General features: G+C 45.9%; 2 protein-coding genes and 1 long non-coding RNA gene across 3 annotated transcripts; all 3 read right to left on the minus strand.

The window, feature by feature from the left end:
* Nucleotides 1-443: 443 nt before the first annotated feature.
* On the minus strand, nucleotides 444-2,706 carry LOC135370302 (chymotrypsin-like protease CTRL-1). The gene is made up of 6 exons (XM_064604024.1): nucleotides 2,598-2,706; nucleotides 2,071-2,260; nucleotides 1,336-1,462; nucleotides 1,142-1,271; nucleotides 856-1,058; nucleotides 444-737 (listed from the first exon to the last, which is right to left on the minus strand). The coding sequence occupies exons 1-6, from the start codon at nucleotides 2,659-2,661 to the stop codon at nucleotides 534-536; spliced, it is 918 nt and encodes a 305-aa protein (XP_064460094.1). The 5' UTR covers nucleotides 2,662-2,706; the 3' UTR covers nucleotides 444-533.
* Nucleotides 2,707-3,696: 990 nt separating this feature from the next.
* On the minus strand, nucleotides 3,697-5,564 carry LOC135370303 (uncharacterized). The gene is made up of 3 exons (XR_010415288.1): nucleotides 5,422-5,564; nucleotides 4,770-4,886; nucleotides 3,697-3,913 (listed from the first exon to the last, which is right to left on the minus strand). It is a non-coding gene; the product is annotated as an uncharacterized LOC135370303 (long non-coding RNA).
* Nucleotides 5,565-8,703: 3,139 nt separating this feature from the next.
* LOC135371029 (succinate dehydrogenase [ubiquinone] iron-sulfur subunit-like) lies at nucleotides 8,704-12,140 on the minus strand. The gene is made up of 8 exons (XM_064604998.1): nucleotides 12,033-12,140; nucleotides 11,349-11,411; nucleotides 10,897-10,955; nucleotides 10,610-10,753; nucleotides 9,776-9,851; nucleotides 9,253-9,369; nucleotides 8,962-9,186; nucleotides 8,704-8,870 (listed from the first exon to the last, which is right to left on the minus strand). Exons 1-8 carry the CDS (start codon nucleotides 12,102-12,104, stop codon nucleotides 8,778-8,780), a joined length of 849 nt encoding a protein of 282 aa, XP_064461068.1. The 5' UTR covers nucleotides 12,105-12,140; the 3' UTR covers nucleotides 8,704-8,777.
* Between the last annotated feature and the right edge of the window lie 745 nt (nucleotides 12,141-12,885).

Below are 12,885 nucleotides of genomic sequence, written 5' to 3' on the forward strand. Positions count from 1 at the left end.
CCTCGGGCAGTCTCGAAGTATATGATACACGTCTTCAACTACATCACACAGACCGCAGTTGGGGGATGAAACCTTGTCGAGCTTAAACAATAGACCTCTCCCTGTTTGTAAAGAAATGACGTCATAGTGTTCGACAGCGCCACCAATTTGGTAGAGTTGAACCACGTTCCAAGCTATAGGGGCGAACAAGGTTGCGCCCGAAAGCCACGGCCTGAGGGGATTACGACCTTGGGTCCTACTTTTCTTTCAATCGGAGGCAGCGAACAAGTGCCCATTCGTGGAACCCAGCCCTCCCGTTCCGATCTGTTTCGGTTTCAATCCAGGGTAGAGATCTATATAGTCGGCCACTGTATGGCACGATAGCATCTCCCAGATGTTGTCACTATTCTAGTACACTTTATACCTTCAGTAACTTTCAAGAACCACCGAGACGTACACGAGTGTGAAACTGCACACAAAAAATATTTATTTTGTAACTATATCACAACGTAGTACATTCTTCCGCAAAACGTACTGCTTCAGGCGTTCACAACTCAGACGAGGAGGCAGCGCTTGGGGTCGGCTGCTCCAGGGGCAGTGCCGGCGAAGTACTTAACGAGACTGTCCAGGTAGAGGGACACGCGGGTATGGAGCATGGGGTGCTCGCCAACCTTGCATCCAGCAGCACCGCCGGACACGACACCGAATAAGGTCCAGACATTTCCGACCTTCTGTGAGATGGGACCTCCGAGGTCGTGCTGAAATAAAAAAATAGGATAATCGCTACAGATGCATATGCTTGGGAACCCTGGTATATTAGATGGGGCTATCTACGTGTGAGTACTGATTTATGGAATAGCCGTCAAGAGAACGCACTTTGCAGGGCGAGCCCAGCTTCAGGGTGGTGCAGAAAACAGTGTTTGGAACTGCTTCGCCGAACTCGTCGTAGCATTGGTTGTTCGCGACGACGTCAACGTAAGCTTGTCGGAGGCTAGGCGCACGTTCGTCGTCGTGGTCGTGGTCGTGACCATGATCGTGATCGTGACCATGATCGTGATCATGAGTGTGAGTGTGGTCAGCTAAAGAAGAAGAAGAAGAAAAAAATGTGGTAGTTATGTTTTCCAGACTTTCCAGGCTTAGCGTGAACGTTAGTGTACCATACCGTGGCTATGGCCCCAACCAGTACCGTAGACGGTGCTTGGCAAGGGTTGGTTCTTCCCAGGGAGGCAGATCGGCGAGATGCGGTCAGTGAAGTCCACTTTCTTTTCGAGCTTCAAGACGGCGATGTTGTTCTAATGAGAACAAGACGTGTTCAGTCAACAGCACGAAATGCAGGACGAATGAAGGGAGCGTCACCTCGTGGTCACCAGTGTAGTTGGGGAACACGCAGGCTTGTTCAATGTTCAGCCAGACCTCTCCCTGGTCTTCCTGGTTGCGGGTGTGCGATCCAAGGTGTACCCTAACGTCCTTAGACTTTGATTTCCTGAAAAGGTTCCCGGTTCAGAACAGTCACTGGCTTACTGAGAAGTCTGCAGTTGAAGGAACAGTGCGAGAAAGCGAGACGAGGCATAGCAACCCTCAGATTGTAAAAAAGGGATGTCATCATACTCGCGCATTTAGTGTTAAGTTCTCAGTGTCGAGTGGACCTGGTAGTCATTTCTGAGGCGTCCCTTCATAGAATGGCACTTGCGATAAAACAACGAAATTATATTAGGGTAGAATATACATGACACTGCTTCAGTTTCATTCTCCAGTCTAGCCATGCATGTTTAAGTTGTTTATCCCGTACCACGCAGCGCTTGTTCTGCCAGGGGTGTCGGCGAACAGCGATCGAATCAAGGGCATGAAAGGAATGTCTATGATTATTGAGATGATTTGTCTCGTGGCATATGTCACTGGCCACACGCTATATATACACGCGTCTGCATTCTTAACATTTTCAGGCGGGTTACCTCTGCGCGCAAACAGCCTATAAGCTCAGCTAGAACCCCGCACATGTGTTGTCTTCGCATCGATTTAATTTCTTGCACAGTGGGTCCTAGCCTAGAGACATCCTTGAGCCGACTCTTGCTGTTAGCCGAACGAACTTACCAGAGGCACTTTGCAGCGGTGAGCACGTACTGGTCGGAGATCAGTGCACCACTGCAGAGATGCTCGTTACTGGCGGTGTTGATTTCAGCGTGCCACGGCCAACTTCCCGATACAACCTCAACTCCACCCTCAATGCGGTCCCTGTCCATGAGATTCGGCTGGATCGCTGGCTTGCCGCATTTCTCGGTCCCTAACGCAGAATGACGAAAAGTAAGGTTCAACGTGAATTGCTGAAATTCAAAAACGGTTGCGTTATCGACGTCGTTGACGGGCAACGTCACTCGGGGCGTTATCCCTATACGACCGTCCAACAGCAATCTGTCAAATCATTAACCGCTAACTTCTTGTTGATGTGCGTGTCTGTTCTCGGTGGTTAGATGCAGACTGTTGGCGACTCCGACCACCATTCCTGGTGCTCAGCGTGATTTTACAGCCGCCGCAACGACGGGATACCCGCTTGGCAACAAGAGAATCACCACTAACCTATCATTTAAGACGAACGTTATTCAGTGCTCCGGGGAACTTACCTGTGAGTTGGGCCATTGCCGATGCAGCCGACAGGGCCACCAGGAGCACGTAGAAGAATGCCATGTTTTCGTTGACCTCTTCGGTAGCTAATTTGTCAAACGTCAGTAGGCTCGCTTTTATAGCGACTTAATCTAACTCCACCCAGTCATACGATAGCGATCTCCACTTCAGCAATAATGAAACACACAAGTGGGTGAGATCCAGACAACAATTCCCTCTCGTGAAAAAAGAAAAAAAAAAAAGAAACAGAAATATGAATGCGATAGGCAAATAAGAGAGATAAAGCTTGCATAGTGATAACGCGCTATGGCTGTTTGAGAACTCTATTGTTCGAGAGCATTTTGGTTGTTCCTTATCGGCAGACATCTAGACATCTTTCAGAAGCGGTTGTGTTCATCTTTCCAGTTCCCTCTTCAAGTAGCCACCAGTATATGCCTCCTTCATCTATGTTCTTCGTATATTCTTCAAGGATTTAACAATCTCCAGTCGTGTAAAAACCAGAAATATGAGTGCGATACAAATAAGCGAGATAAAGCTTGCACAATGATATCGTACTATGGCTATTTGAGAACTCTCGACCGTGGCACACTTTTTGATTGTGCCTTATCTGGGCACACATATCTTTATTCCGAAGCGACAGCATTACTCACTGGTGTCTCCCCTGCGATGACAACGCAATGTGTAATTCTCGAAGTCATGTTCTGCCCCAATAATAGTGGAAGGTCTGTTTAAAACGAAAAGAAGCGCTCAACGACACTTGCGTCTCCCGGTCAAGACAGCCTGACCCCATCTACACTCGTAATCAATATTTATTGCCACAGGGCTTGTACAAGGCCTTCGTATTCTGAAACAATACATCCAGTCACTCCTGGGGGCAGCTTGGCATAAACGATTGCACATCACTTCCGTAGGTTTCGCACAGGTTTGCAGAAGGTGTGGTGAGGTTGAGAAAGTACGGATCGACATTCCAGCACTTGTTTTGCACAAAGAACGGACAACTATCGTCTCTTTTGTCCTAGGGCTTTCCAGTAGTGTCTTGGCCATCTTTGTGAACAAACCTTATTGTCACCATTATGGCGCCATCACAAAAACAAGCAGTTCATAAAAGAGATTTATTGAAACAGGTCTCCAATAAAAGGAATAAGCCCGAGTAGGTTTGTTGGTTTACGTCTCGGCTTGTCCGAGGTCGACTTATTGGAAGCACATACGGCGTAACAATTGCGACTTGATCGAGAAGAACAGGTCATTGATTCGCGACAGTTCCACCGCAGGAGAGTCTTGACACAGGAACCCTGTTTATGCTTCGGCGGACAACCTGAAATGCACATATTATGTTCTCACGTATAACGTCTTTGCAAAGTCTAGAAGGACATTAGCGACATGTGCAGGAACTGTTTAGACACGGCTTCATGGAGGAAGGAGTGAGAGGAGGGGTCCTAGTCTACAAATAATTGACTGGTAGTCTTTCGGTTCCGCTCTAAAATTTATGAGGAGGTACGACCTGAGCATGCCAAGGTGGCCCCCGAAGTGGCGTGTGCAGAGCCCCCCCCCCCCCTTGGTTTTCTCAGGTAATGTGACCTTTCCAGGGCTTCAAGAAAGCCAAAACACATCCCCTGCTCATACGTCACTTGCCCCACGCTTTGGTCTTCTCTCAAATACACTTACCGTGTATTCACACGAGCGACATCCTCACGGAATATTCTAGTGGAAGAAAAAGCGAAAACAGTGCTCACAGAGCAGAAGTTCCGACCCGTGTAGCATTCACACGGTGCGGAATATCGTGAGTGGCGTACTGCGCATTTAGCAGACGACACATAGCAGACGACACCGTGAGCGTGTTTTCCTGTGGTCTGTTACGGAATATCTTGTGGCTGTGTAGCAGGATTTTCCCCACGGTTTGCAGTGCACGCGAAGACACGACGTTGAGCGCTCGTGTTCACGTGACAGGAGAAAGCTATGACGCTTTTCGCATCTTCCGCTTCTGGTGGAATGTCGCTCGTGTGAAGACACGGTTAGGGCCCCCCTCTTATGCCTTCCTCGCCTCCCAGGCAGAAATTTGATCTGGAATCCAAGTGAAATCCACTTGGGATTCTAGCTCAAATTTCTGCTTCGGGCTGCCCTCCTGCATATGTCGCATCGGCTATGTCGTAAAGATTGTAAAGCTCCGGTACCTGTGTGTTCCATAATGCACTGTCGTTCGCAGTGCATCTCTGTTCCATCACAGTTGACGTTCGGCTTGCACTGCTTCCACTTTCCTCTGTAAATGCTGCACTTGCCCCAGTAGCACCCTGGATGGTAACATAACACCCCAGTTACATGACTTATTCATAAATCACGTGTCTCAGAATTTGCATGTGGCAGGACACACTGAGGTCACTTACACTACTACTAAGAAAAGAAGAAGACGAAAGAAAAAGAAAAAAAAAAAAAACTTTCCGTTGTTTGTTTGCGGGGCCTTGCAAAGTTTTTTACCCGTCCCCTGCACTTCAGCTATGCGGCTTTATGAATGCGCATGTTTTGGACCAAAGCTCTTTAAAACAAGTTTGTATATTTTACGTGAATGAAACCTGCTAGATTCTTGACGTAGAGGAAGATAGGAAATCTGGCGAGAGACGCTGATATTTCGAACAGAGACTGTATACTTCTTCTGGGCCCAGCGCCAGCTAGATTGTTGGCAGTTGCCCTGCGCAGGACGTGTTTTTGTATCGCCCCCCATTGATTGATTAATTGCAATAATTATGACGCGAAGCGAAAAAAGGTATACATTTCAATCACGACAGCGCGAATAATACAGGTCAGTTACACACAAGTCGTCTAACTTACGTAGCTTCTGAGCTTTCTTTTTGGACTCCGTAGCGCTCACCAAGAGAAACACAATAAGAAGCACCGGCAACAACCGCAAGAACGTAGTTGAACACATCGGCATATCGGAAACTAAATGAACATGCGTCAAAACAGGCCTCCCGAAGAGACAGTCGATTATAGTAAATCAGCGGTCCAGCACGCCACGCGATTTATGAGCCGCAAAGGCCTGCCGCCTCTCGGTGTGGATTAATTCAAAGCGTGAATTTATGGTTGTCAGAAAGCAGAGACCACTTTCAGCTGATGAAGTGGTCGCTAGAATACCTTTTCATCGATGAACCTCTCGCGCAAGCTATAGAGGAGATATAGGTCTACTATAGTCAGATTTATCTGAACGTTTTCGCATCTCAATCGGCTCAGCAAGGTAGCGAGCAGCTTCGCATGCAACGGAAACGGGCCATGCCATTTTCAACACCACCTAGATAGGGAAAGCCTGCTTATTACTTGTTGACGTGACGTAACAACTAAGTGTCAGCCAATCAGGATCGTGTTTTCAACGGCGATAGCTAATCACGAACGAGCTTTCAGCGGTCGTTGCCATGGGGACGAAACACCGTCGTCTAGCTCTGCGAGTAGTAATTGAACGTTCCCACGTATTAAATGGGAAAACTTTTAAAGAAAGCGCATAACGGTCCCATATGTTCCTCAAGACTGATTTTCTGGAACGCGTGTTGCGCTTTTTGTCTATTCAGGCACGGTCCCTTCATCACGGTCCCGTGTTCAGGTCTACCGGATCCAAGTTAGCTGCAATCATTTTGTGAGTTCTTGAATTCCCAGAACGGCGAATCGCAGTAGCAGACGGATTCTGACTTTATATGTCCACGTAGCGAGGCAGGGAGAGGAGGCAATAAGCAGGCCTTCTGTATCTACGTGTCGGCAACGAACACCTGCAAAGTTCGAGAGAAAACCTGCTGTAGTGCGTTCGTCCATCCTTTCGACGACATTCGCGGGTTTTCGAAACGACACTTTCTCTTCGCTCGCTGTCGTGCTGAGCGCGGAGTCAGGACCAGGGTTCGGAATCCCGAGCCGTTTTTACAATCGTGGGATTTTGGAATCTGTAAATGTGGATCCCGGGATGGGATCAGTATTTTTCGGCAACGGACTCTGGATGCCGTATATATAGGACTATATCCGCCTGCACATCCATGCCATCAAAAATTGCGTGCGCGTTTTCTGTCATACCCACGGAACAAAAGAAAAGAAAGGAACTCACCCTGCATAAGTCTCACTGCGTATTATATTGAGCATTCGCGCTGTACCGGAATATCGACTTTGCGTTGGAATGCGTCTCTTCTTGGTCGTCTCCTACTGAATATCTTTTGGCTGCGCCCCGGGATATATATTTCCCTCAGTTAGCAGTCCACGAGAACACATGACGTTCTGCGCTTGTACTTACGCGGCAGCTAAATTCAACGACATTTTTCGCATCTTCCACTAGAGCATTCTGGGGAATGCCGCTTGTGTGAAAAACATGGAACACATATGAACACGCGCGTTCTGTTCTTTTTTGTAACTGCTCCAGAGCAGTTACTGTCACACTGAGCAGAGCAGTTACTGTCCACAGTAACTGCTCTGCTCTGGTCTTATATTGCCGAGTCTAGTTCTCTGAAGAGGCTGTTTCCATTTCCTCTTTTCACTTTCAAATATACGTATTCGTGAGGATTCAAAGAACAAAAAGAAAGATTCTGCAATACTTTGTGTAGCCTTATGGATCGGAAGACTTCTTCTGATGTCGTAGGAGTTTTAATGCTACTTGAGGGCTGTTCTCAGCTATGGCTACGATGAGATTGGTTCGTTTTCGGATTACAGATTATATTTTTCAGGGAAGCGACGTTTGAAACGAAAAGTCGGAAAGACACTGTTCTTTCCTTTACACTCGTATTACCAAATATTCATTGTCAAGGAAGCCGGAATTCATTATCCCGAAATCCCAACATTCGGGATCCGCAAACCCTAGTCAGGACGTCTACGCCAGCGCGGTGTGTGCTGGCTCGACAAGTTTTTTTTTTTTTTTTCATACAACCAGGCGCATTATTAGAACCAGATACTATGCTACTGTCTCGTGATATATTATAGGCCGTAATATAAACTGATTAATTCTTCTTTTTATGGTTCGGTTAACGCTACAAGGTGGCGTCGTATCGGGCCTCGCTGGAAGCCATTTCCTACGTGACGCACCGCCCGGAGCTCAGCCGCAAGCGGAGCGAGACGTGAACACGTTTAGCTAGAAATCTGTGAAGAGAGTCTGAGCAGGCCGTGGGCTAAAAAAAGAAAAGGAAAAAGAACGTATACATCAAACGCGTACCCAGGAAAATTATGATTAATCCACGGGTACGCAGCTTATCGTCTCAGTTACATGTGGAGAGACATATGGGGCTATTCGGCACAGGATTAAACCCGTATAAGCCCGTAGTGATTGCTCAGACATTCGGCAGTTCTAGAATAGGGTACCCTAGGGCACCCAAGAAATAAGGGGCCGTCACTGCAAGTGCCCAGAACCGAAATAGCATTTTCTGCAGGGAGGAGTCCTCTTTGGTGTTTGGGTAGCCCGAAACGTTCGGGAACTATTCAATCCACTCCAAATTATTAGTAATAAACTGTAAAAAAAAAACTGTATTAGTTTTCGGTGTCCAAGCTTGTGTCTCTGGAGGCTGATGCCCAGGGACTGTTAAAAATTGCCCTGCTGCCCTGAACAGGTTCTGACCCACGGTAATCTGAACTGCTGTTTGAATGAACATCTGTATGTCTATCTAGAGTGTGCACCTCTTTCTTCTCATGACTCTTTGTCTTACACCAGATCTGAAGTCTTTGCAATGCTCCCACTAAAAGTGTGCCGAACATTGTTCACTTGCCTACTGCAGTGGTTCCTGCTATGTTGCCCAGCATGGCTCTGTGCCCAGAACGGCAGCAGTTTTTGGGTAGACATCCCAAGGGCATTTTATCTCGACATTATTTCGTGGGCTCTGCACTCCTAGTACAAAACGTGTTCTCGAGATACTCGAAACAGCAATGTTCACTTGCAAACTGGTACCGCAGAGCATTGTGTTTGTCCCTCCAATGTTTCATTGCCCCACCAACTAATACGTTACAATAAGAGTTATGTACTGGTAATTTGCTAGCCTGCACGAGGCATGGGTAAAGTAGTCAACAAAATATTCCATTTCTATTTGATTAGTGGATTCTGCGCATGGCTGTGCGTGTGTCTACTGACCTGTTTGAATGAAAAACACAGATGTCTGCATCTAACAGAGTAACCGAGCAATGATATTCTAGTTTATTCATCAGGCCGTAGAACTCGGATCAAGTGTACATTTGCTCTATGAAGTGCCCGACAGCTCAGGTGTTGGCTTCTGCTTAATGCCAGCTACCAGCTGCTTGAGTTCTCCAATGGCACGCCCTGGGTTCAAACTCTGTAAAGACAAAGCAAGCGATAACGCAAGTTATGGCCGGTAAAGTCAGATTATCACGACTAGCACAACAGACATTCACACGAAACCTCACCTTGGGGCAAGTCTTTGTACAGTTCATGATCGTGTGGCAACGGTACATGGTGAACGGGTCTTGAAGTCGTTTGAGCCGTTCCTCTGTGTTTTCGTCCCGAGAGTCGATCACCCAGCGGTAGGTTTGCATGAGTGCAGCTGGCCCAAGGTACTCCTTACTGTTCCACCAGTAGCTAGGGCATGACGTCGAACAGCACGCGCACAAGATGCATTCGTACAGGCCGTCCTGTCGTAAAACGTTCAATCTGCGCTGTAGCAACCGACCGTGACAGCCACTTTTCAATTAGCTCACCAATTTCTTGCGGTCTTCAATGCTCTGGAGATTCTGTTTGTCGCCCAGCTTGACATCAGCCTTTTTCTGCAGCCATGGCTGGACAGATTTGTACTGCTCGTAGAAGAGGGCCATGTCCTGTGGAAGGATCAGGAAAACTAAATATCAGACAAAACTTATTTTTGTAGGATTCATTATTTCTCCAGTTCTGAAGATACCTTCTAAAATATAGCTGACACCACCGCAACAGTGTGCCTGGCTAGAGTAGCAGGGTTTCTACTTCAACACAAACTGACCATCAACCACAATGTAGCTAAAGTACACATTCATGCATTTCTGTTACTGAGGTTGTACTCTGTAGACTGCTGTCTACTTTGGTTGACAACTGAGCTGTTGTGGGCAAAGTCATTAGGGCACCTCGCACACATACTGGCCACTATTTTCCGGAGAAACATGTCAATAACTCAACCATCAATTCCTAAATCCCACAATTTTTTTGCTTCACTGTATAAAATGAAGAGAGAGTACTGTAAATCACACTTACAGGGACAAGGTCCTTGACCACATACATGTGAGGTAACGGGTATATCTTGGTTGCCTTTGTACCTTCCTCTATCTTGCTGAAAAAACGAAATGGGGTATGCAGGCAGAGACTATGATAGCACAGTAATAAAAGCACCCTGTGCATTTATTACGCAGAATAATAGAAATATATAGCAGAAAGCATCACATGTTCAAATGCGTTGTGTACCAGTTAATAAAGAAAATGCCTGATGTAACATAGCCACAGGTGCTCGATAACAAACTTATGGCATTTGTTTTGATACCTGGTAACAATTAATTAATCAAAAATTCATTTTCTGTCAAGAAGTTTAATTGTATGGGGAGCATTTCTCTATCAGAACCCCCCAAATGCTGTCTGGAACATTATATCAAAAGTTTTTCCTGGTTTTGAGTCAGCCTGTGTGTACTGTTGTGGTGCCTCAGGCTCAAGGTTATAACACTCGGAGGAACTTTACACCAGCTGGCTTACATCATTTTGCTTTCAACATTATATCAAAGCTCTGATTACAACAATTTTTATCATAATAATTTATAATTCTCGGCCTACCAGAATGCAGTGCTGAAACCATTGTGCATGCATCAAATATCTAGGTATGTCAATTATTGTCACCACTGATTTATAAAGTTTTAATCCTAAAGCAAAAGGCTTTGCTTAAAGTGAAAGCCAACCCTCAGCATCTTGATTAGTAAATTTGCAATGCCACAGGCAGTGCATTGCCTGATTTATCTAACAACAGCATCAAAGGCATCAACAAGCACATAGCTCCTCAAATCCACAAAAACAAATTCTGGGATTCATATACACATGACTCACCAAATACATGCCAAGGTGTTCCTTCCGTCAATATTCATAGCACACGATCCGCAGATGCCCTCACGACAGGATCGTCGGAAAGTAAGGGTAGGGTCAATGTCATTCTTGATCTTGATTAGTGCATCAAGAACCATCGGGCCACAACTGTAGATGGAAGAAGGGGTTCTTGTCCTTGATACACATGTGCATGACAGTTTCACGACAGACGGTGCATGACAAGTATGACCGAGGCCGTAAACACAATTTTAAAGGGATCACATTGTATGTAACATAACGACTCTGCTTACGTGTTCATGTCAACTTCATATGTCTGCAGGCGAGGTTTGTCCCCTTTAACTTCAGGATTCTGAGGTTTGAAAATTTGAAGGGATTAGCAAGTCTTGCACTTTCATGGAGGCCATTTCAAGAGCACAATTCTTGTACCAACTTTCTACTCCCACTTCAAAGTCCTAGTTTCACCTCAGTTTTTGGGGTATCCCACGCTCCTTTTTATATCAACCTCCGTAACAAGCTATTTCAATAATTTTTGAGGAGCTACCAGGCATGACTTGCCTCTGTCTTGTGTACAACATAGGAGCATTCTCTCTTGCTCCTCAAAGTATCTACAATTTTGTCTAAGATGTTGATACCAAGATTTTGCATCCTGTATAGTTCTCTTTGAAGACTTCATTTGCAAGCACCACTTAGCAATGACATACGGGGCAAAGAAGGACCATATATTGCCATTTACTCAACCTACCCAACGGTAGATGTCGAACTTCTTCACTCCCTTCTTGGAAGATACTGTCGCTGCGCATCTCACCTGAAAGATTAATGAATGTGAGCTCATTGGCACATTCATTGGTTGATGACATGTCAATAGATTGTCTGTGAACTCATGAGGTGTAACAGATGCATAGCATTTCACACGTACTGCATTTCCACATGCACAAGTGCAGACTTTTTCTCTGAATACGGTGATATATAACTCTTTTTCGCAGCACATTGCGGCAAACGCGCTGGTTTTAATGTCCTGTGACAACGGCTAAGAGTATTGCATCCTATCTCTCATAGACTGCACCCCGTAAGAGCAACATCTTAGGTCTTCCCAGGAGTACCAGCAGTGAGCTGGCTCACACACTTCCATCATCATAACTTCAAGGGCAACACATCGGCAATACAGGTCGACAACTCCCGATTATTATCATTCTAGCTCGGCAACGCCAACTTCTCAACGTATAGAGCAGACAAATTCGGCTGCATGTATGCACACAAATGTTATACAGGATCACTCCAGATGTTGAATCACGTCAAACTACGCAACCGGTGACCTTCTGGTCAAACCTCACCATCACCATATTTAAAGCTATCTCCCCAACTTTTCCGTTTCTCTAAGTACTCATGCGTGCGGTAACAATGTGCGGTAAGAAATGGTTTTACTTACAGACGCACATCTTATGGAATATGTGGCTAGAAATAATGACTTCTTTAGAGACATAGAGGCAGCCATTTTCATCAGCAACTGCAACCGCGGGCCACCTGCCGGTGCTTACGGACACCAGGTGAACCAAGGAAAACGGAACAGCAGCTGTTCAAGAGGACGAGGGTTGCGCCGTTGTGCTTGATCGTTACCGCCGGCCGTTTCTGCTGAAAACGACGGGGACGAACGAGATTTTCAGTGCTGTCGTATTTCGGCATTTTTGCAACGCCCTTGGTGAAAGCAAAGACCTCCGTCCAATACTATAAAATATCATCGGTACTAACACGAACGCAGGGCGCACATCACAAGGGTGTTCGTATTTTGTAAGGGTAGGGTCGGGGTGTGCCCGCCGTAATTGCTTGCATTTCTGGCTTCTTTTTTTGTTTTGCCTTATTTTTGCAGGAGTTTATGGGGAGAGGGGAATGGCTAGAAAAGCCATCGACGCCGGAGGTCGTGCCTTTATCATGCGCTATTGATGTGCTTGGTTTCGGCTCATTTGCAAGTTAAATTTGGTGATTGAAATCTCAAAGTTCTCGTTTCTGGGTTTCTCAAAAAAGAAAATGGCCTTTTACAAAAAAAAAAAAAAGAAAAAGAAAACGCCTTCAATCCTGCTAGCTCACGTTTCCCCAAAAACCTCTAACTAAAATTTTAATTAATGGAATTTATTGAACTCGTTATCTAATACGTGCTTTCTATCTGCCCGACCGTATAGGCCACCTACAAAAACGGCATTCTATATGCTGCTGTCGATCATCGCTTTTTTTAATGCAATATCTCTGTCGAAAAGGGAAAAGAAACACCCCGCATATTTGCATAT

The sequence above is a fragment of the Ornithodoros turicata genome, chromosome 10 (genome assembly GCF_037126465.1).
Source record: "Ornithodoros turicata isolate Travis chromosome 10, ASM3712646v1, whole genome shotgun sequence".
Lineage (NCBI taxonomy): Eukaryota > Metazoa > Arthropoda > Arachnida > Ixodida > Argasidae > Ornithodoros > Ornithodoros turicata.